A 24,824-nucleotide genomic window follows, 5' to 3' on the forward strand; every position below is an offset into this window, starting at 1 on the left:
GATGGTATTTTTAAAATGTGCTTGGTCTTATTGTGGGTTCACTCTGACTGGACACCAGGTCCCCTCAAAGCTGCTCCGTTACTCACCCTCCGTCCTTGAGCTAAGTGGCATTGACTCTGTAGGACATGGGGGAAGCTTCTGGCAGCTTCTCACAGAAGCCACCTCTGTAGACCCCTACTGCCCTCCACTTGCTTTGCAAACCCAATAAATACCCCTCAGTTCTAAGAAGGAGTCTTTGAAAGGTGTTTAGGAGCAAGTCTCAAAAATGAGGAGTAGAATGGATTGTCCAACTGATTCTAGGAGACAAAAAAGGAATCTGGCTTTTCTGCCTTAGGACACTGTTAATGACAAAAGAAAACGTAAATCATTCTTGCTTGTCACTGGAGGGAAAAGCTTTGTCCTACTTTTATCCGTTCCTCTTTAAGGACCAATTTGAAGAAGATTTTGTGGGCTTAGAGGGGAGAATCTGGCTCTAGAACTCTGTATATGATCTGGGTGCTGTAAATGGGAGCTGGCTGAAGCTCACATGCCTTGGCCTCTGCTGCTGCAGGATGGTTCTACCATGCATACAGCGTGGTGTGGCAACATGAGTAGGCCTAAAGTAGGGAAGGGGGGTTTCTCTTCTGTGGCTGTCACATGTGCTCGGAAAGCCTGCTGGAGGGGAGCTGCTGAACTAACAAGGCATAAGGGCTCAGCTTCCCTGGAAAGCTGGCTATTGCTGAGCCCTCAGCAAGGACTTGGTACTCCTTAAACCACTGCTGTCTGCTGTAGGAGTCGCTTCTGACAGGTTACTTGTTGCACCTCGCAACCTGGAAGTGACAGAGGCAACACTTTTGTCTTCATTTCTTTGTGGTTTGTGCTGGTGACCCTTTGGTCTCCTAGGCATACTTTTTTTTTGTTGATGGCTCACTGAGTTTTTACAGTAGAATGCAAAAGGAGGATGGTTTGAGGTGTCTATTTCAGCTGGATCCGGAGTGACTAAGGATCAGTGTGTGTAGACGCTGACTCTGCAAAAAAAATGCTGATTCTTGGTTTACTGTTTATGTGCTTGACACTTCCTTCTGAAATGCTCCAGAGGTTTCCTTTGATTACACTGCAGCTTCATTATCGGTAATGCCTGTTTACCTTTTAAATTAAAAAGACCTCCTCCTCTGCCCTCAGAGTAAAACATTCCTGCAATCCAATGCTAGATAACAAAAAATAACATCTCCTCTTTGTGGATCAAAAAACCAGCAGATGCCCATCGTTGCTGCTTGTGCTGTTCTGTAGGAAGGTGATTCCTCTCTGTGATGTCTCTGAAGTGCAGAGGGTGAAGGTATATTGGCTCACTTACCCAGTCAGGCCTTTCTTCCACTGCCCTGGGTTGTTCTGGGTGTTTGAGCATAGAGTTTTGCTGAACCCTCAACATTAGTGTGACTTGCATTTGAGATGATTTTCGTGATTTAATTTTGAATTCCTGGTCTGCAATAGTGTTGTTTTTACATTCTCCTTATGCCAAGCCTGTGTTAGTTATTTCTCTGTCCACTGCATAACGCTTAACAGTTCCCGTATGCACATTCAAGCAATGCAGTTGAGTCTAAACTAAAAGAAAACAAGTTAAGCCAAGGCCTGCAGCTTTCTGGGGGAGTATCTTCAGCCAGAAGGGAGTATCTGAAGAAGAAAAATAGGTCTCCTCTGGCCAGTTACAAAGGTGTGGCCACAGACTCTGCCTGGTGTATGGTACTTGCTCTCCGTCTGCCAGGACCATGATTGATGCTGTAACCCTTTAAGTAATGAGTGAAAGGTGAGAGATGGAACTCGTCAATAAATCCTCAGGAATACCTGAGGTAGTGAATAAATCCTCAGGTATGTCCTAGCAACCAGAGAGGGATCTCTAAGTCCTCTTTGCCAGATAACAGATGGGGAGAAGCCATAGTGCTTGAACCCCCAGTTCTTCTTCAGAAGACACTTAATGGAGTTTGAGAACCAAGAGAATGAAGTGAAAATCAACAATCTGCTTGTTTAAAGGATTTGGTGATTCGAATTGATCAAAGCTGGAGAAGTCTGCTTCAGACCTTTCTTCTTGCTCTGTGTATTTATTTTGTTGTGTTTTTCAGTGACTGAAAAATGTCAACAAGAAACAACAAACTTTTGTGTAAGTTACTGTTGGTATGGAAGCGATGAATTATTATGTTTTAATTCTAAAAGGGAGAGAAGAGTATCCTCTTTTCCCCTCAAAATCTAATCCACACCTAAAGATGGCAAGGTTAGAAACATTCCAATCTTTCACTGTGTGTGTGGCCACGTGGGATATTTTGCAAAAACTTCTTTTCCCCTCCCTCATTCTCTCCCCTCCCTGCTGTTGCAGTCGTGGACAATGGATTGCAAGACGTTTCTTCCAATAGGAGAGGAATGCAGGCCAGCCAGGACTTCTCAGGCAACAATGTGTTTAACAGAATATGTGGCAGGGGAAGGAAAGAGGCTGAACAAGGCCTTATCTGCTGCTTTTTCTGAAAATGCATATGGACAGGAGTACGGCTGTGGAGTTAAGGGCAAAACTTCAGCCTCAGCCTTGGAGGATTTTCTATTTTAAACCAAGCTGTACAATGATTTTACCTGTTGCTATATGCTGCAGCAGCACTTTAGGATAGAAGAAACAGTGATGCTGCACATCCAGGCAGCATAGTGAGAGTTTCATAGTTATTCAGATGACAGGGAAAACAGCTGCAGCTTTCTTGTTCTTTGGGTTACCCACAGGTGCAGAGTATCTTGCACTGAAGAACCGTGCTTCTGCCACAGGTTCTTTGCATGTTTTTGAGGCAGCTGGGAAGTGTACTTGTATGTTTTAGTTATGTCATCTCTAGCAGCCTGGGTAAGGCTTCACTAATACCTCAGTTCTGCCTTCTACAAAGTGGAAAAGTAGAAACAGAGCAAGTAATTTCATATGTGTCTATCTGACTGAAGAGGGGCAGTGAGTTAAAACCAACGGTAATGAGTGTATTTGCACATTTGGTGTGCTTCTACTCTCTCCTCTAGCAAACTGTAACAAAACACAAATAAAGAGTTCAGCTCTTGTAAGAGAAGGAGGGATCTGGTTTTATATTTTGTATTTTTTTAACTAGGCTATGTATGTGTTTTGTCAGGGAATATCCAATTTTAAGAGACACCTGCATCCACTTTAACCCTCCCTTTTTTTTGATCCCTGCTTTTCCCACCAGCCAATTAGTGGACTCAGGAGGACATTCTGGGTCAAGCTATACCAAATACTGCAAATCCTCATTAACGCTAATTAGTGCTCAGTAGAGCTAATTGGTGGTGAAGCTCATCTTTTTTTAATTACTTCAGCAAATGAGACAGCAGAACCTTGTGGTCAGCTTTGAATTATTCTGTTTGTTTTGATGCACCTCATTTGAATGTGTAAAGCCAGATGTTTGTTGCTGAGATTTAAGGGCTGTTTGCTTTTGTGATGGATGAGAAGAAGAGAACACAAAGATTAAATGAAGGTCTCTGTTGACACCTTCGAGCTATTCAGATAGGAAGATGGAAGAGTCATTTTATTCATGGAATTGAAAACATTGTTATGAAATAATGTGTTACCTTTAGTTTACCTTTTGATTTGTCATTCCCTTAATGAATTTGTGTGATGTTTTTAGCACAGACTTCCAGGCAGGCAGAAGTCATCTTAACCCTCTTATAGAAGCCATTGCAAAAGTATTTCTGGCCCCAGGTATTCTGCATTATTGATAGCAACTGAATCTGCATTTAGCTGACTTGCGTACTGACTTTTTTTTAATCCTTTTTTTCATAGTAACCCTCAGAGTTGGGTCGTTTTAATAGTTATTGTTCTGATCTACTATTTGTTTAGTTCAAAGCATTTTGTCTGTGTCCTTTGTCCTTCATATAATTACAAATAGATGGTGCCTCTCCCTTACCCCCTCAGAGGTCACCAACTAAAGCATATTTCACTGTCGCTTTCTATAGGAATGTCCAGGTTTGTGATTTCTTCCATTCTGACACAATTTTTGAGGTCCTGAATATGAACACAACTATCCCGTATTTGGAGTATGATTTTATGATCTCTTATCCTTTTGCCTCAATGCATCTTAAGATGCCATCCTTAGACCCCATGGGGGTGCTTAGGCATTGACTCTGAGTCACTGGTAAGCAGAATTGAATTGAAAATCGTGGCTAATGCTCAGGATTGTTAACAAGCAGTATTTCTGTTAACAAGGCTTAACCTGTAGCCTGTGAGTCCAGTGTTGTTATTAGTTTTGTATCGAAGTGTGAGGGAGACTGAGAGGTCTTCACTTTGTTACCTGTTGACAGCAGACAAAACCCTTTTCTGAAAGCGGGGACTCGATAGGAGTGCAAACACTTTAAGAAAGCCACTTCACTTCTTTTCAGGGTTTGTATTGGGAGATCTAATATCTCTTAATAAATCAAATACTCATCCATTTCAGAAGAGCTGTGTTGCATTAACCTCTGTGTATTAAGAGCTTATTTTATAGTACTTGACTGGTCTTGACTGCAGTCTGTTTAGTCATCCCTTCTATGTAAGCCACAAATGCTCTGATTTTTCTTGAGTTTTTCTTTCTCTGCATAGATATAATACAATATAATTTCCCAGATGGAAAATCAGATGTGAATTCAGTTTTGAAACTGTTGATTATAGTTAGGAATATCAAAGATACTGTAGCTTTGGCTTTCTTAAAGCTGCAATGTGTAGTTCCTGTTCAGAAGTCCCTTGACAACACACTTTCCTCCATACATTTCATCCAGAAGCCTGAGGAGCTAAGCATTATTGACCTGCACATCTGTTGCTGTGTGGTAGACAGGCAGATGAATTTGTTCCTCACGCTTTTTGCTGCTATGATTAACTCCATTCTCAGTGTAAGAATTTTGTGGCAAATATTGCTTATTTGTCCCTTAAAATAAATATTTTTGATTGATTTAAGTTTCCTTCTTTAAATTACCCTCCAGTTCTCCCACTGAAATGGGAAAGACTCTTCTTGCATATTCTTCACGTGCAGAAGGTGAACATGTGTTCCACTTCTGTCATTCACAGGACAGCAGTTGGTTCAGACAGTGTTTCACTACACCAACAGGTTACCCAGCAGTCCTCTACAATTAGCAGGAGGTTGTACAATACAGCATCACTAACTTGCACATGCACTGGTAATGATTGGTTCTGCAGGCTGCCAACTTTGTGAGCAAACTGTTAAAGGTTAGAGAAGTCTCGTGTCTTGCTTCATGCCTTCCATTGCATCACCCTTACCTGGTGGTTCTTCATAATACATGCTTTCTATTATGCTGCCTGCTTGGAACAGTTAGAAATTTCTTTCTGTATGGACTTGATTTTTTTTTTACAGAAAACAACCAGTCTTTGGTTTTTTAAGCAGTTGGGTCCTCCAAGATTTTAGAAGCTTTCATGCTGTAAGCCTGGTTTTAATGGAAACCTGTGACCCTCTCTTTTTTGAACACATGCAGACTTCATGCTCCAAGAGTTTGTAGAGATTGTTTGACAAACTCAGTTGGAATCTATACTTTTGCTTCCAAATCTTTCATCAACTTCTGTTTTGTATTGAGGGAGTACTACTGACTGCAGGCAGAGAAAGTAACCTGGCATATCTGTTGCAGGTGTGATTCTGTGGGAGGGGTGGGGGTGGGGGGGAAGAGACCAAGTGTCTGAGAACACTTGACAGTTTTTAACCTTTCAGAGGAGGAGTCTGAAGGCTCTACAATTTTCCAGTTCAGGTGTTTGAGCTTATAGACCCCAGGAAAAAGAGAAGGATTCCTCCCTTTCTTTTGTGGACATCTCATTGTGCACTGAACAGAGGAGTGAGCCTGGCTGTTACCTTAATGGACTATTAAGTGGAATATAAGCCTGCATGGCTGGATTACATATTATCGGCATCTCAGAGATTCTTCAGTTACTTTCTTGTTTGAAGTTACCAAACTGCTTCAATGAAAGGGAGTTGTTTGTTTAAAGCTGTTGTAAGCTTGTTGACTGCAGCAGCTGTGCTTGCTGGGATTTCCATTTCATACACCAAATGCATGTGCATTTGTAATCTAATCCAGGAAAGATATCAGCATTGGCATTCAGGCATGTATCCATGTTTTCAGCATAACCAGTGGAATTACTGCTTGTGAATAAAGATGTGAAAGAAAAAGCAGACTGTGAAAATGGAGACACAGTGTAAATGTGGTGCAAATGGGATAAAGACACTGCAAGGAGCTGCTCCAGCTTCTATGCACTAGCTCCACCTCGGTGTTAGGAACAAGGGTGAGATGGAAAAAACATCCCAATTGCAGAGAACTTTGAACTAAAGTAGACTGTAATATCTTTCTGAAAAGAATCTGATATTCAAGTTATTTGAGGCTCCAGTGCAGTGAGATTTGATAACGTTATTTTAAAACCCTATCCAACGTTATTTTAAACCCCCATCAAACTTAGTGGGACTTGTATACATAATTAAGTGTTTTGAAAGGTCAGGATCTTAGTCATCATTCATTAATTCTAGGCATAAAGTTCTTGATTAAATGAATGTTGTGTTTTGAATAAAAATCAGAGTGGAGAGCATCTCTAATGATTTGTCTACGTGTGTTATACCTATTGTAAGCATACTGTATTTTTCACCTTTTGTATTTTTACTTTTTGTAAATTCAGCATTCATTTTTTCAGACCTTTGACAGGAACTGTGGAAAAACAAAGTTTTCAGTTGCTCTTTAAAAAAAAAAAAAAAAAGGATAGAAAGTTTCCTTTCTCACATGAGGAAAATGAGAATGTTCTTTAGGAGACAGAATTAACTATGGGTCCCAGCTTTTGTTGCTCCAGGTTTTTTTGCAGGTGTGATAGAAGCCTTCTACCTTGTGCTAAGCTTCAATGCTTTGCTCCTTCTCTCTAAGGCCATTTGTCGGTGCTGTGATCAATGTATATAATACTAAAGAGAAATCTTCTTTTTCATGTTCTGTATTACTTGGTCAGACTTCTAATATGGTTTGTAATAATTTAGAGGCATCAGGCATTCAGAAATTACAATAATGGTAATATTAGAGATGGACTGACTAAAAATAGGCTTACACAAAGTGTCCTTAGAAAGGATGAGTTTCCATCATTAGACAGTTCTCTTGATAATGTGCAGTTTAAACAAAAAAAGGGGAAATTCCTTTTTGTGCTATAACCATCTCAAATATTGACAAAATCAAAGCTGCTGAGTACTTTTTAAATACAACTAACTTTTACCTTGAAATTATCTGGTTACTCACTGGCATTTTTTTCTTTTTTCTTTCTCTCTCCCTCAGCGTGAACGAACGTGATCATTTGTTAAAAAGGCTTGGCAGGAAAACTCCTCCGAGCCTTTTCCGTGCTCATTCTGTCCAGCAAAGTGTATCACGTAAGTAGCGGATCGTGTATGCGTGCGTGTTTCACAGCAGTCAGTCCCAGATGAGTGAAGCGAAGGGTGATTAATTTTTAATTAAATTGTAGGTAGAGGTTGTCTAGCACAGAGTCTGAGCTGCCAAGCAAGACACTTACATTTGGAAGTGGAATTAGTGTATTTGGCCTTAGGCGAGTGGAGCTCAAATGCGGTTAATTCCCCAGGAACCAATCAACAGGCCCAAATGACAAAACCCCAGTAAGCAGGTTCTCTAAAGGTAGAATGCTCATAGTCTTAAGAGTACTGTAAAAATCAAAAACTCTGCATAAAATAAGTGCTATGATAGAGCCTAGCTTAGATAGAAATGATTTCTGTATGAGAAATCATATTAGCTGTGGTCAGCTGAGAATACAGCCGTGTTTCAGTAATGCCACTTGGGGTTCTGCGTTTTGCTGATGAGGAAAGCTGTGGCCTGCAGAGCTGCCTCTCTCCTTTCCAAACTCTTTGGCCACTGCTGGAGGAAGAGTCGTAACATCACGTCTTGCTACTGCTGCTGTTTCGAATAAATTGCATTTCTTGTTAGCGTACAGGTCATCCATTTATTCATCTTCCTAGAGGAATAGGCCTTGTATATATTGGACATGGTGGGGTTTTGTCAGTGTTAGAAAGGCTTCCACAGTATTAAAAATCATCGTTAACACCTCTGTGGGCCAGATACACTGAGGGACCATGCTGTCTTGGAAGTCCAGTCAGCCCCTTGTATTGCTAAAATGCAGTCTCTCTTGTGGTTAAACTAGTGGTCAAAATATGCTCATCTTACTAAAGAAAACAGCTCCCCAGTGAGCACTACTGCAGCGCACAGGGCAAGGGGCAGACACTCAGGATTTGAGTTTTGTATTGCCATTACAGTGAGAAGTGACACCCCTGGCTGCTGAAGAGTCACTGAAATCAAATCTCATTGCTAGCTGTGTCATCTTCTGTAGCAGAGCTGTTATGGTTCAGGTCATGGAGTCAGGGCTGGGATTTGAAAACTCAAATACCTGAGGTATTCCTGTTTTCCGCAGGGAATTTGACTAGAAGGGATGGGACAGTGATGGATCTGATAGTCTTTGTCCTTCATAGATCTGTTGCAAGGTCACCACTGTAAAGGGATATAGGGTTCTCAGCAATCAATCCCGTTGCTTCTGGGAAGAGAGGCTGGTGTGCAGAGCAGCCCTGTGGACCACATGTCTCTGCCAGTACTTAATCCTTTGTGTCAAGGAGCCAGGAGTGCTGATAGCAACACAGCTTTGGACATGCAAACATGCTCTTTGAGAAGATTCCAAAAGCTATGGTTGGCAGAAGAAATCTGTAAAATGCTTAAATAAATTGCTGTCAAAGTAGTCTGCTGTAAAGCCTTAACAGGCTACAGAAGAGAGATACATCAGAGGTGACTAGTCAGACTTAATATGTGCTTTTAGTCTCATAGTACACATCATCAGGTTATTAGTAGGTAAAAAGCTATTGGGAAAGAAAAATGAGATGAAAATAAATCCAGTTTGGATAACCAACTTCCCTATAAATGCAAATGATTAAGTGCTAAATGAGTCAGACCAGTCAAGACAGGTTACAATCAGCAGTCTGTTTTTCACATGAACATAAATTTTGATTGTGAAACTGCTAGGACTGAAAGATGCTTTTTGTGGTGTATCCATGACTTCTGTCATCTCTTGTCAAATATTATTTTCCAATGTTGCATAGCTGCTATATGTACAAGGCCATGTGAAATCCAGGGAACACATGTGCTGTTTTCACAACCCTAAACTGTTTACTAAATGCTAGAAATCTTCAAAGCAAAGAGTTGATGAATAGGGCAGTAGCCTTGACATGCCAGGCCAGTATCTTAAATCACACTACAAGCGCTGTGTTTGAAGTCTTGAATTGTTCATGTTTCTACCACGCCCTAAGCTACCAGCCTGTGAAGACCAAAAATTCCTTGTGTGACTTCAACTCTGAATCTGTCACTTGCATATAAAGCAGGAAAATGGTTAATTCCATTAGCACTGATGAAGGCTTAAGCAAATGAATTGCCTTAGTCCCAACAAGGAATGAAAACAGGATTGAATTTCCCACAGATTGCAAAGGTGCAGTACTGGTTTTAGAGTCACTTTATTTTTGACAACAACCACTTCCAAATGTTTTGAGATGAAGCAATGCTTAAATAGTTTTGTTTCCAATCACATGGAAAGGAGAAAAATCTTACGAAGAGTTTCCAGGCTAATACTAGTGGTCTGCAGTGGGAGGAAAGAGCTGACTGAGTTTAGTCTACACAGCCCTGTGAGAAAGGCAGAAGCTCATTCTGTATGTGTTTCTTTAGCTCTCTGTTGGTAAGTCAGCCCCTCTACAAAAGCACTAGCACAACACAAGACTTTCAGACATGATTTGTAGCTGGGATGCTCCCATATGGCACCAGGCTCTTGTGGATCCAGCCCCCAAAGTGGGTAGCAGAACCACACAGTCAGTGCCATGTCAGTGCTGTTCAGGAGTGCCAGCCAGAATTAGTCTCTTAAATGCTTCCCTCCCTAAAGGAACTGTCTCAGAGTGGCTGCCTTGGAGAGGAGCCCCAGTTTAGTAACCCCTGGAAGAGTATGCCCTTAAAGTAAAACTTTCATGACTGTTTTTCTCGCTCTTTGTTTGTGTGTTCCTGAATTGAGTAGAGCTGTCAGAAGCATGAAAGAAATCTATCTACTAGCTTGTACTATCAAAGATCATGTGTTTTTTTCCTATCAGTATAATGTCTGAGAAATTTACTTTATAAAAAATTTTGGATGGCATTGTCTTTAGTGGAAGTTTTATGCGATCATCCAGCCCATGTGTTAACATAAAACCATCTTAGTGGAATCATGTAGGCAGCAGTGACGATGCTGGCACCCAGACTTGGTCTGTCTCCTGGCAAAGGTGTCCAGTGAAATCGGGCATTCCCTGATGCCATCTGCTTTCTGAAGCCTTAAGCAGGAAATGTTACCAGGCTCCTCCCAGATGTGTCTTTGGACCCTTCCCTTTAGCTTGCTGTAGGGTTCACACTTAAAGCAACGAGCAATAATGACTTGCAAAAGCTCTCCCTCAGAGGGTTTGCTGGCAATGAGGTTTTCTCCAGGTTTCCATCCAAATCTGTGTCTTTTTTTTTGATGTGACTTTTTGAAAGTAGCACCTCCTTTAGACAAGCTCTGTAGATTCACAAGATGGCTCTGACCTCCCCTCTTTCCTTCTGTGTGGCTGAGCTGTATCACCTGTGCCTCCAGAGCCTCACCAGCAGGATGGGAGGAGTGATGCTTCCCTCTTGCTTAGACCTATCTGTCTATAAAGAAAGTCACGCAACATCCCTCCAGTCTAGTTTTCCTCCTGTAATATCCCTGCCAATGCTAGTTATCATTTGTCTCAGCACGCTTTTTAAAAATAGATATGGATCCCACTCCCATTAAAGCACGGCTTTGCCAGAACTCTCCCTGAAATGCCAATAGCCATGCCTGAATGAGAATTACTGCACTTGGCCCAGATTTCCTGTGCTAGCAAAGAAAATCCCTCTTCTTTTGACAGAATGTGGTGATTGCATAGAGAAAATCTCAACACAGAGCATATGGTTTGCACCTTATTAATCAGTTGAGAAAAAGCACCTGTCATCTGAGGTTCATTTCACAGTATAGGGGCTGACAAATAATAAATAACAATAATGCGTTCATGCTGAGGGCTCTAATCCCACCATTTATTCTCCACTAGCAGACACCTTCTTCCTCTCACTTTTCTGCTGATGCATTTTGATTTGAAAAACAATGGGGTAGCTACCTGAGATGTTTTTAGGCTCCATTTCCTCTTACCTGGCATGTGTTTGAAATATAATATTCATTCTGTATTTTTTCCAAGCTATGTGTTTGTTGATGTTAATTGGAGTTGCAGTCTTCTAAAATCAACTTAAGAAAAAGAAGTGGGAATAATCAGTTTAGAATTGATGCTGTGGCATCTGACTATTTTCGACATGGAAATACCAGTAGGTTAGTATCTGGGACAAAAGAGATGGGGTCATTTGTCAGGAATTACTCTTCAGTCCTTTAGAAAACACCGGCACCATTTATCAGCAGAGAAATTAATGATTTCTGTAAGCATTAGTCAAACTGTTCAAGATTTTAAGCAGCTCTCCCTTTCCCAGGTTAAGTGGAAGTGGATTGCTGGAGAAGTCAAAGCTGAGTTAGCATTCACTGTTTAACTGATAAATGTGAACTGTGACGTCCTAGCAAATATCCTTAAAAACTGTGCAGAACCAGACATTTGGCCTGAGAGAGGTTTGACTGGTCAAGTGATACCCTAAGGTTGATTTTTCTTATGTTAGAGAGATTTATGCTATCTAAGAAGCAACATTCACTAAAAGAGGGTTTGTTTTGTTTTGGTTTGGTTTTTTTTAAGTCACTCCCATCCTCACCAACTCCCTAAAAATTATAGTGGATTTGAATTTGGACATTTTTCTCCAAAGGCAAACAAAAGGATGCATTTTTGTACTTCAGACTATACTAAACCATATATAAACTATATAATACCACAACATGTATGAAATAGTGAAGTGCTGCAGCAGGCAGAGGTTCTGGTGGGCTACCAGTGAAAACTGCCCTTTTACCTAAACAAATCCTGGGACAGACAATTTGTGTGTACCAGAGGAGAGTGCAAGGAGTAGAAGGCCTCGAAAATAAATGCCTGAAGTGACTAGAACTGTAGGCGGTCCTTCTGTGAAGAGATTTTTTGCAATAAAAAGAGCACTCTGGACCCTTTCTTGGTCCTGGTCTTGTAAAGTGTTGCACATGAGTATGCTGTTGAGCTTCCACAACATTGCTGTCTGTGTTCAAGGCACATGCATGGAGATGGTTTGCTGTAGTCCAGCGTCACACAGACCAGAATAGCCATTGCAGTAAACAGAAAAAGAGTGTGTTAAATTGGAAGCCTAATGGGAGACTAGATTCTGATCTACTAATAGAATATCAAAGCTTTAAGAAAACCCAACAGGATGCTTTTAAAATTCAGTAGGTTGTCTGATAATATCTGGTACTAACGAAACCTTAGATTTGATGAGAATGTGGATCTCCTCTTAACAAGTGAGCCCCACTGACAGATATTCAAAAGTGTACCTTTTCTCCGTTAGTAAAAAGTCTCTGAGTACAAAGGTGCTTCCTCCTGTGACAGTCGTGAGAGGGTTGTGCCCAGAAAGCCCCAAAGAAATGTGCTCCTTCCTTGGGCTGCTGCAGGACAGCTGAACAATGAGGGCCTTGTTCCCAGGGCAGGCTTGTAGGTGTGGTTTTAAAACCGGAGTTGGGGGAAAAGTTCAAACTTCCGGAAAGTTCCCTAGTAACTGGCAGATGGAAACTTTCATTGTTTTTGGATGGGGTCTAAAAATAGTGGAAATGCAGAGCTGCTTGGGGAGTGTGGATGTGGTCTCAAAATGTGTGCATTCTGATTCTGCAAGGCACAGTAAGCTGCCTACACAGCTTGAAGTTCAATTTTAATTGTAATGTGAATAGAAAAATGTAATATGAACTCATCTTCCTGTATGGAGATCTACAGAAAAGTTTTAAATGAACTGCCAAATGTTGAGCTTCAACCAAGTAGGGAGATGTGCAAGGGTCATGGTCTTTCCCATGACATACACACAAACCCCTTGTTGCTAGTATTTCAGGGTGGATGAAGAACATGAAGATGTAAGGATACCCCTGGTACTCTTAACCACTGATCACAGCCTGACATTTTCTTTGCCATGTTAAGGTGTTTTCTGCTGGTGTCAGAGTGGTGAACGTGTTTCTTTGACTGCCTTTTGCATTGACATTGTGGAGTGATTGAGCTGCCTGGCTGCTTACAGGCCTGTGCTTGCACTGGAAATAAGCAGGGAGATACCTGGGGCTGATGGTCTTCACGCTCTTGTGTGGTCAGTGCTGTATTTGCAGTAGTCACGGCAATGGAAGACTTCACTGTGCTGGGTGATCTTACTGGATAAGTAAATACAGGAAAGCCATCTCCATGCAAATATCAAGTTATGGGTCATGGGCTTCAGTCTTCAGGGCTTAAGCTTACAGTCTTTGGCTAAATTCTCATTGGAAAGTCAGCTTAGTCAAAAAAGCTAACAGGATGCTGGCCCTTAACATGGAAGAAACCCGCTAGAGGTATTTGTTTAAGTGTCAATCTACCCCTTTCTAAATGAAAGCCTGTTTTGTAAGTAGTATTTCCTTTGCAATGATCCAGTATGGACATACTTTTTTCCAAAAGACTGTTTGCACTTCATGAACCTTAAGCAAGAGGCAGGAAAAACCAACCTCTACCTCTGTAGGGGTATGTATATTGGCATGGAACTGCTCAGGGAAGATAAAATGGGACATTGGGATGATCAGTCATATAATCAAATCAAGGTTCATGCTGTCCTGCGATCACTCCAAGAGGAAGGTGTGACTGCCGTGACATATTTCTGTTTGAAGCCCCTCCACTTACTGGCAAAGATTTTCTGCTGTGCTTGAGATTCAGGCCAGCTAACCTCTCCTGCTAAGGGAGCCTGCCTTCTGCCTTGAGAGCTTGAATCTACAGTGGAATCCCAGTGGCTTCAGAGGGGACATTTACCTGCGTTCTGTGAGAGAAGAGAAAACCCTACGCATTATCTAGTGGTCAAATGTCGCAAGACTCTCCTCTCAGCATCTTACAGCTGTATAGGAGTTGCTGACCACTCTCCCTGTACAGGCATCAACCAGAGAAAAGATCTAGGACTGCTTGAGCATCTCTGCTTGAGTCACATGGTCCCAACTTGGTTGTTAAGATGAAGATTTAACAAGCCTCACCTACAGGATACAGTTAATTTCTGGTCTTCTGGGCTGCTTCTGGCTACAAGCATTGGTCACTTGCCTCAAAGAGGCATTCAGGCCCATAGAGAACAAGTCCAGTCTACTGCAGCAAGCTTCGTGGGAGCCTCATATCCCTCCTGTCATAAGAGGGTGTTCAGCCCTATGTGCTTTTCTGTCACACTCTGTGTTGTGCTCCAGCCTTAGCTCACCTCAGTACCTGGTGCAGGGGAGAGAATTAAGGGAGGACTAATGCAAGGCATTTGATAGGTCTCTGGGTAGTAACTGGGATGTAATCTGACTGTGTTTTTTAGCCTCAGATAAACCTCAGGCAGGATTTGAGAATTCTCAAGCTCCTGCTTCCGGAGCTCCTCAGGGGAGATGGAACGTTACCCATGGAGAGTTACCCATGGTTTAATTTGTGGATTCTCCCAACTCTTGCCTGCTTCCCTGCTACCAAGCATTATCTGGTTATGTATAGCCTGTGCCTGCCCTATTTCTTTGTTTTTGTAACTATGCTAATCTGCCCTTCTTATCCTTTATGATTACCCATTTACACCTGACAACGACGTTTCCTTGGCATCACAAATCTGTTGTACTTTGCTATAGTTTTTCATTTAGAATTTTCTGTAGGGTCAAGTCTGTTCGGTGTTTCACCATGTAGGCCCATTAGCTTTTGTGACTGTTTTACCAGCCTTGTGATGTTTTGCAGATGATGTCAGAAATGTCACTTGCCTTATCCACAATACTTTAAAATATAATACTGTAAAGAATATACTTTAAAAGAATAATACTTTAAAAGAAATCAGGCACATGGTTATTTTCATCTGAGTAATTTCTAGGGAGGCCAAAGGATTGTGCTAGCTAGCAGGATTAACAAAATAAGAGACCTTCAGAGTATGTTTGTTTGCTCTATGCAAAATATGGGTGAATGGAGTTAAGAGGAGGATGTGACAAAGATCCAGTTGCAGGCTAGACATTTCCATGTTTCTCCAGAGGAAGTGCTGATATCAAGCAGACTGTAGAGGAGTCGAGCTGAAATGCAAATCAATATTTCTCTGCTAAGTCTTTGAAGAAGCTCAGCCACTGTAGGAGTACACATGTGTTCAAATCAATCTGTAGCTTTCTAGGCTAACACAGAGGGAGTCAGTGACGGTGTACATTAACCTGGCCTGGGGAGGGGAGCAGCAGGATGGGGCTGGCAGCAGACATCCTTTCTGTGCCACGTGGGCAATGTAGTGCGCAGCTGTGAGCATCAGAAGTGCAGCACAGAAGTGAAGACTGTTGCAGTCTCAATCATGTAACTTCAGTAATGACTAAAACTGTTTCTAAAAGTTCTAAATGAGCTCTAACCCAGTAATTTATTTTTGTCTCTTCCTTTACTTTTTCAGATGGGTATGCATTTTCTCAAGAAGAACATGGTGTTGTTTCCCAGTCGCAAGTTGTTCGATCCTACGATACAACCAAAAGGAGAACAGAAATAGAATAAATGGGTTTACCTGATGGGTGGTGGGAATAATGGGATTTGGATGAATGCATCCACTGTTAACACATTCTTGACTAGAATTGGTGGCAGTAGCCAGAACACCAGAGAACTCATTTCTGTGGCCTTAGCCAACAAGTTTCTGTATTCTCCCTGCAAACCTTGAGTACATAATGTGGGGGGGAAATCATTGTTTGACTTCACTCGCAAAGCTCTGCCTAAAGTTTTGTTTATGTTGTTATGAAGCATTTGACTGTGCTATGTGAGGTGTGAAATTAAAAACAATGTTTTACCACTATTTAAAACATCAGCATAAGGTTGTTCTGGGAGAAAAGTAGAAAATTTATGTTCCATGAGAAACAAGCCTTTGCTTAATTGGAACGGGGTGCTGAGATTTCCTGTTTTGTTACACCCAGACCAAGTGCACATGACTGCATGCAGACTTTACTCCTTCTAGTATTCACTGTTTACTAATTTGGCTGAAATTTTCAACACACCATTTGGTGTAAAATTTTTGATTGCGATACAATTTGTAGCTAAAACTGCTTTTTTGCCTTCTTTTGACAGAATAACACAAGATAGCAAACAATTACTTAGAATATTTCTTGCCCTCTTACAGGATTTATTAGGGATCTGTCCTAGCTTTCTGAAACCCAGTTAATAGCTTACTCACAAAACCAAGATGTGGAAGTCAAAGAGCTTGACAGGGCAGCTGTCTTGAGTGCATGGCATTGTACACAAAGATTAACTCAAATAGGTGCCTCCTCCTAATGCTTCATGATGTATTTGGGTGTGCACTTCAAATGTAGCTAGGGATTTCCCTCCATAACCCCATTTCCAGTTTAACAGTAGAACAAAACAGTGCGAATTTTGAAAGGTACGATCTTGTCAGATATGTTGATACGGAAGATGTGCATCCACGCAGGAGGCTGATGCTGTAACCCTAAAGAAGCATTTCCCGGACCAGGTATGATAGGTGTGCAAAGAAAAGTTAGGAAGGGTTTACACACACGTGTGTACACGCTCGTACACAAACAGAGCTGGTCATTGTGAAGAGAAGACCTGCTGTTTTGTTTGTTCAGCCAAACCAGTCCCTCTTCTAGATCTGATCCATCAACAGGCTTCCCAGGCTTCAGACCTGTGAGCCCTGGAAGAAATGCAGACTCCACGGCCTTGCTGTGCCACTGGGACAGGCGTGCTGCTGCATAGGTTGGAATTTGGAGGGCGGGGGGAAAAAAGGCAAAAACTGGCACATAAGTTAAAGCTGAAAGAGCTCTTAGAAAGCTTATGCTGTCCTCCAGACAAGTTCTATTAATTTTAGTCGCCAAGCCATGTTTCTGAATAGTATAAAGTAAATACTGCTGTGTTTAAGCCAGGTTTTGTGGTTAGTGTATATACTACATCTGTGTGTTTAGAAAGTTGGCGTTGTTTTTTGCCCTATTGACCGTCATCCAGATTTTTTTTATTGATTTAAATATATCCGAAAGCAATTTAAATATGAATATTTATGTTTAGCAAGGGAAAGGAAAGCACAAGCCTGGCCAACTGGCTTAATCTTCCTTAAGGGTTGAGAGTAAATGCCAGTGCTCAAGTGTCATAATTCAATTCCCAGTGCCACCTCAGAGGCTCCGAGTCCTCTTCCATGTTAAAAAAGGCAAATTTTGCTCCTGCAGCACCAGTCAGGATTGGTCTTGGATTAGGTTGATGGCACAGAGGAAAAAGTCATCACCTTTTTTCTGCAGTGCTAATGAGACAATTATGCAGTAGGGGAAACATGCAAATAATTTTGCCATAGGCATGAATGTCAAGGGGCCAAGTGTGGATGTGTGTATTTTCTGGGAGATAAATTTTGTTTTAAGGCACGAATACTAGTGCAGAGAACAAATAAGGGACAAATAAACCTGATCCCAGGAGCTTCTAAATCTTAATGCAGATATAACCTGTTAAACACTTCCTTTTATTTAGAACCCAAATCTATTTAGGAAATGTGTGGTGTAAGCAGTTCCTCAGAACTGCTAATTGTTTCTTCCTTTTGTAAAAACACAACGAAAATTAACTTCCCACCAAGACAAAATGAGATCAGCTTAGTCTTTGTACTTTAAGCCACACACCAAACACTGGTATGTAAACAATTTGGAGGCTTTTCATGAGGCTGCAGAAAAAAAGCTTTTAAAAGCCTCTGGATAATGAAGAAGGGCAAGTAAACGTGTTGAGCAGAGAATAGAAGGGATCCTGGAGTCTTTTCTGTTCTTAACTTACTGCAACGAAATTTACAGAACATAATGAGAGATGCTGTCATCTGATGTGATTTATTTTATTAGTGCAGACTATGGGCTGTATCATTTTGACCTCCCTGTAAATTGAGGTCAGTGTGTGTCACAAACACAGACCCTCCCTAGAGTCAATAGTGGCTTAGACTGAGGTACGTGTGTTGGTTGTCAGCTCAATGGGAATTGCACATGGGATTTGTCACAGGGCTATACAGTATGTGACACTGGGGCTAGTGGGTCAGACTTTATCATCACTGTAAGGCCTTAATCTCTAGCTGAGTTAATTCTGTAGAACCCACCCAGGTCAAGACCTGGCATTCTTCTTGTTCTTTGGAGCCATTATGGGAATTAATGTATTGTAATATGCTGTGGACTGGCCGTTGGAGTTGCTTGTCTTCAACGATGAAGTGTATTCCAGCAAAAGGAGAACGGCAGCTGCTCTGCATCAGCAGAATTCCTCGTTCATTAGGGCAAATGCATGTAGCAGTAACAGCAGCCTTTGAAAGCACTGTGTGAAAGTGTTATCAACTAGACAGGGTATCGGAGCAGAAGGAATGGGAGATTTCTGCGTGACCGTCCAGACTTTACCTGGGCTTGATCACAAAAGGGTTTCCTGGGCAGCTCTTTGCACTGACCAGAAGGAGGTGGGTTTGAGTATTCAGAAGGAAGCAGTGATTTACCTAAATTAAACTTGGATCTGGTTGCTGCTTTTTGTAACACCGTAATCACTGCTTCCATAGAAACTGCTGTTCCTTTAGTGATTGCCTAGTAGCAAATTGAAGCCGACGAGTGGGAACCTGAGCTAAGCACTGCTGAGGAGTGTGTTGACGTTTTCTTTTCCTTGACAGGGCTTCAGGTCTTGCTGTAGGGAGCTAGCATGGGAAGTCAGTAATAACTTCTCAAGAAGAAATGGCGAATAACCAATAAAAGTATCTAGGTCAAACTAAGCTGCTAATGTATCTAAAAATGTGTGTAGAGTTAACATGAACTATATGGGCTGTAAATTAAGATAACAGTCAAGCCTCGCTAATCTGCACTTCACTAGACCACACGCCTCTTCTTAGTGCATGCCAAAACTGTGCAGTCTCTTCCCCTGCCTCAGCCAGCAGCTAATAGCAGATGCTGCAGGGAAGTCTCTTCTTACCAAGATTACATTATTTTTACAGCATGTAATGGAGTGTGTTTGCTGGGAGACAGTCATAAGAATAAAGTCACAAATAAGAGAAAGTTCAGGTGAACCAGAATATGTAAAATGTAGGGAATGTAATGTGGTCAGTGTCCGCGCTGGGTGCAACTTGGCCCTGTATGGACAACCCAAGAGCTTGAGAGGTGCATGGACCTGACATTGTCCCTGTCCTGCAGGCTTATTTTATCCTTTTGGGCTAACTCACTAAATCTGCTGTTTCACACTGCCTCCAGTCATCAGTGAAAACTGGTGATGTCCAGATTGCATTCTCCCTTGGTTTTGTAAATAATGACTTAATTTCATCTTTAAATGCTCTGGCTGTACTTCTGCTGTTACACCTCACAGCTCAAGTTTGAAGCAGAGCAGCCCTTTAGTGGGTGTTTGCCCCCAAGAAGCACTTCAGATTTGTCAGATTTCTCATGATGTTAAGCACTGAGGATAATTTTACCTTAGTTTTGGATCATCACCCAGTCAGTTTGTAGGAGAGCTCTTTGTGTCTTGTTGAGTCTAATAAGAAACAGTGACAGTATGAAATACCTGAGGGGTTGGAGATGAGAATTTGTCTGTGTTTATGTCAGTGCTATACCTCATGTATCTGGGTAGCAGTTTGCTTCTGCTTCTGAAACACAGCACTGATCCTGCATGTTCCTCAGTGTCTAGACAGTTAGATTCCTTCTGTCCTGTCAGACCTTTTACTCATTTCTTACAGAGTTTGTCTGTGCTGCAGCTCTGTGCCTCCTCCAGAATGCTGAGCACGAAGTAGATCCAGACCCTTGTCCCTACCTTGTACCTGCAGGGTTCCCCAAGCCCAGCCATGAGGTTATCCCGCAGGCAGCTCTTAAGAGGCACAGCTAAAGTGCGTATCAAATGAGGTTTGAATTCAAATCCAAGTGTTGTTCCTAGCCATAACTCATAACTGTCCCTTCATGCTGCTCAGGAGGATATGAATCTAATGGCTGGACTTGTACACGGCCCATTCTCATCCCGCCTGTCAGGCCCAGTGTGAGCAGTCGTGTCACTGGCCAGTGACTCTAAAGTGATGCTTCTCTTTGGCATGTTGCTTATCTGCAGACGTGTCACTGTTCCTCAGAAACTCTCTGTGCAGGAGATCCCATTTTGAAGGGCGGCTCTCCAGCCAGGCTGAGAGGGGCAGCCACAGGGAGCTGACTGTTCCACAGCATGGTGGCATCGTTGTTTTTGTGTCATAGACAGTAGCTGGTGGGACTCTGCCAGCGGCAGCAGGGGTAAAATGAGCTGTTCCAGGAGCATAGCCCCTGCTTCCTTGGAAGTTATCTGTTAGTGCTGGTGAGGTGAGGCCTTTGACATGACCTGAGCTGTCAGAGATGTAGTTTCTTTCTGGAGCTATTTTCCCTGGTGCCGAGCTTTCTGGGTTGGTGAAACCATATACACTGATTTTTTTCTTAAAGCTTTCTTGTCCTCTGTGGGGTTGGGGCAAATATTGTAGGCTTGATTACACAGTTAATACAACCCTATTCCCATTTTAGTTTTCCTAATCTTAGAATATTGCTTATACTGACTTCTTAAAACTGAGTAACTCCAGGAAGGAAAGAGCTCCGATCTCTCATCTTCAGTATCCTATAGACACCCAAGAGAGCCTTCACCACCTTTCAGCATCTGTGACCAGAACTGTGTGTCTGGAGAAGGCCACTGCACAGGTCAGTACAGTAGGAGACATCAAAATAAGTCCATAGGGGTACAGAGAATAACTCTTTCTGTACGTTTTCCATATGTAGCCGTAAGATTAATGGAGGCTTTGAGCTTTGTTGGCAAATGAAAACCAGAAAGTGCCCTGTGCTGTTTGGGCCCCACAAGTGAATCCCAAAGGTGATCACTTCTCGGTGACCTGCAGTAAGCCTTGACAGCCTGACTGAGTTTATCTGGCCAGGAATGTGCTCTCAGATGGGCTGTATGGAGGGGTGAAGGTACTGGGAAACAGAATAGCTTGGCCAAGACCACTGCTGCAGTTAGAGGTTAGAGAAGGGAGGGATTCCTCAGGCTTCCCTGAAGAGCTGTGATAAAGTTTTCTTCTTTGGTTCCTTCCTGTGGCTCTGGGAAGGGAGGAGGAGAACTGAGTTCTGAGTTTGTGAAGTGCCGTTACCTCCTGAAGCTGAGTTTCTCTGGTACCAAGCTGAGTCCTGGGCTTGAAAAGAGGAAACGTTTCCCTGCCTAGCATCCTTTGGCTCTAGAGGGTTGTTTCATGGGTTATGACAGATTGCTAAATTGTTTCTCAGCTACTGTTTGCCTCATGGACCCACCAGAACTGAGCACTGAAATTATTTCAGTCCTGACTGAGAATCCGTCTTCATGTAGAGTTAATGGCACTTCTTAGGTGTTGCTCCTAGGCAGGTTGTTGTCCCTCAGGCCAGTGCAAGGGGCTAGTTAATCTGGGGACCTGGATCTTTTTTGCGATAGAATGTGAAGCCTAGAAGTTGTTTCATTTGGATTCATGGCCTGCTCATTTGTGGTGTGGACAGAAGGTAAAGCAGCTGAGTACTGGTGTTTATCCAAACCTGCCTTTATGTATGAAGAAGGCAAGACAAGTTCTCCTCAAGTCTGCCACAAGGGGTTCGTTCTCCTTCAGCATCTCTGTAGCTACTAAAGAGAAATAGAAGTGGGTGAATGACAAATTCTGTGTGGTCAAGCCCAGCTCTGGGCAGTCAAACAGAGCTCTAATGATGAAGAAAAGTCTAATACATTGCCAAATTGTCACTATGCATAGCTGGAAGGTCAGCACCCTTGTAATTATGGAGTGATGAAGCCAAGGGAAAAAGCCAACATTAACAGAAAGACATGATTGTTTTAAATTCTAACTACCTTACTGGGTGGCTTCCCTGCGAAGATGTTCCAGATGTCATCTTGGCATAAATTAATCAATTTCAAAACATCTGCAGGGTTTCTTAGAAAACATGGAGTTTACCAGACAGTGCATATGCTTTCCTTTGCCCTTCTGGTTGATATTTTGATTTCAGGAAGGGAATGAGGGTACTTGCTCTTCTTATGGTCAAGACCTCATAGACAGGAAAGTTGCTCAAAGTTGTTTCTAAACTCTTTTTTGTAAAAAAAAAAAAAAAAAAGGAAAAAAAAAAAAAAAGAAAGGGCTCCAGATATACAGCAATGAGGCAGCCAAGCCCTCTGGGACTGTGTGCATGTGTGTGTTGGAAGAATTGTCTGATTTGAAAACCTCCCCCTGTCCCTCCACATGCCCCCAAAGTGCAGCCCCATTGCACTGGGAGGTCAAATATTCAGCGTCTTGAGTGACAGGATCTCAACAGCATCTTTTTCATCAGCGAGCCAAGTCATGTGCCCACTTGTCTGTCATATCTGTACTCAAATTGCTTAAATATTGTTTCAGATGGGGACGTTTTAATCTGGATATGCAGAGAGGAGTGATGCTGTGGGGGGATGTTTAATTGGCTCCCAGCAGAGCAGCAGTGGTGTGTGGGTTTTTTCCTCTAGAAGTGTTACCATTTTCAGGTCCTATTAATGTCCTTTGGTAGTTTAAATACAGCATCGCATTACAGTGGAGTTTGTTTCCCTTCCAGACTGAATACAAATGAAGGTCATTTACTTGTATTTTTAGAAGGTTCGAAAAACTTAGACGATTTGTAGCTTTGAACAGCATTGTTGACTGTTGTATGTCTGCACAAAAATATTTCCAATAAACCTTTTATTAAAGCAATCCAGTGGACCGAGGCTTGTTTGTTTTATCCCCCCACAAGCTTTGCAGCAAGTGTTCTTCAATGTTAAATGCATTTGAGATTTAGCCTGAAAAGCTGGTGAATGGATTATTTTTATTTTTTCTTGGCCTTTTGGGTGTGTTTTAAGGGTCTGCTTGTTAGTGCCTAGAATAAGGCTTGAGTTCCTTTAATGGGTCTCAAATCAGGCCCCAAAGCAAGACTAGTATGGCAAAGTAAAAATGGTGCTGCTGAGCTTACATCAGGTACATGGTATTTGAATAGTATCTACAGGGTGAAAACCATCTTCTTATATAAGCTAGATGGAGAGAGATTCCCCTACAAATCATACACTTGATCTTGCCAAAGCTTCACCAAATAATCCTTGGAAGTCTTTTGTCCCAGCTGAGTCATTTAGACACAGCAGAGGAAAATTAAGCCCTAAAACCTCCTTTGCCTCCTTACTTGCAGCTAAATTTGCAAGAGGCTTTTTTAATACTGGGCTTGCATGCTCTTGTGTTTGAGGGGGGAGCATGGTCTGATTATGCATGGAGATGTGAGGTGAGGCACGACTGTGGCAGAATGGTTTCCTCCAAACTATCCTAAGCACAGAGGCAGGAACTCTCCTGCCTGCTCGAGAATATCACACCTACTCTCTGTTGATGGTGCTTGGCTGATGCTGCTGAGCTCACTTGTGTTACCGTACCTGGACAAGTAACTCTCAAGCTTACTTGCCTCAAGCAAGACTGACAGCATGAAACACCACACAAAGGCTCCCATTTCCCCAGCAGCACTGCATCCGTGTGCTCTGGGGGACACAAGCTGTGGTCCTCTCTACTACAATATGTTATTTCCATTTAACGAATATTTTTTCATGGTGAGCTGTGAATTGCATTGTGCCTTGCGCTGGACCTACTGGGAAGTGAGGGGGCTGGAACACCAGGAGAGCCTCAGCAGCTCAGCTGGCTTACCTGGGCTGTAAGACCTGGGGACGCAGCCAGCTGCAGGCACAGCATCACCCCTCCTGAACAAAGCCACTGTGCTGCACAGACTCGGGAGGGGTAACGCAAGTTACGGCTGAAGATCAGAAAATACTAGCCTTACCTGATTTTTGGTGACCATGGGGAACGTGCATTATAAGATCCCTATAGAAAGTAAAAGCGTATGAGCTTTAACAAAGAGATCTTTTTGTCCAGATATTATTAGATGCTGGAGTTGAACAGATTTTATCAGGAGCAAAATGCATATTTATATATGGTCTGGCTAAAACTTTCCCTCCTTAGGGTGCTATAACTTGGTGAATAGGTTGTTTCCTTACAGATTGCCGACAACCCCTTTTAAGAGCATAGAGAGACTTTTTTAAAACAAAGTTTCTGGGTTGTTTTCAAATTAGGAAACAAAAAGATGTAAGCCAAATCTCCCCTCTTCCCTTTACAAGTCACTGCTTGAGCACATTTCAAAACACTTTTATCCCAAAAGCCAGAACTAGTGTCTGCTTTTCCTTTGCAGAGAAGTAGAGAGCGATGAACTCCTTGTGTATCCCTGTTGTGCTGCAGTGAATACTTGTTCCTTCTCTGGGCCTCCGCAGCAGCAGTCCAGCCTGGGAGCGCGTAGCAGCAGGAACTGCGCTGTATGTAAGAGCTTCTCACACATCTGGGCAATCAATTATGCCAAAGTAAAATTGATGATAAACTTACATAAGCTTTATTCAGTTGTTGGTGGGAGAATTCGATGCTTAGCCAACTGCTCCCTGCACTGTTGTCTCTTGTACAGCGCACAAAAAGGGAAATGACTCTCAGAATTGTTAAATGTAATGGATTGCTCCTTAAACCCCTTATTAGATATATTAGTTGACTAATCACCTCAGAGACTTTCCCTCTTAACAGTTTGACAGGCAAGATTGTGAGAGAGTCTAGTGCTCATGTCCCAGAGCCAAATATTTGTTGGAGCAGCTGCTAAGTCTGTTGATGGCAGTCTTGGGTGCCTCATACCAGAC

General features: G+C 42.3%; 1 protein-coding gene across 5 annotated transcripts in view; it reads left to right on the plus strand.

Annotated features, from left to right (window-relative positions):
* ATP8A2 (ATPase phospholipid transporting 8A2) overlaps positions 1–16,902 on the plus strand; it is a 313,861-nt gene extending 296,959 nt beyond the window's left edge. For all 5 annotated transcript variants that reach the window (XM_027884061.1, XM_027884051.1, XM_027884086.1 and 2 more), the window contains 2 exons: positions 7,282–7,373; positions 15,586–16,902. In XM_027884061.1, the coding sequence (XP_027739862.1) occupies positions 7,282–7,373; positions 15,586–15,683 (190 nt within the window). In that variant the 3' untranslated portion in view covers positions 15,684–16,902. The remainder of the gene's footprint in view (positions 1–7,281; positions 7,374–15,585) is intronic.
* The last annotated feature ends 7,922 nt before the right edge of the window (positions 16,903–24,824 follow it).

Source organism: Empidonax traillii, unplaced genomic scaffold, assembly GCF_003031625.1.
Source record: "Empidonax traillii isolate 1590-97213 ecotype Southwest subspecies unplaced genomic scaffold, ASM303162v1 scaffold9:size3134949, whole genome shotgun sequence".
Taxonomy (NCBI): Eukaryota; Metazoa; Chordata; class Aves; order Passeriformes; family Tyrannidae; genus Empidonax; species Empidonax traillii.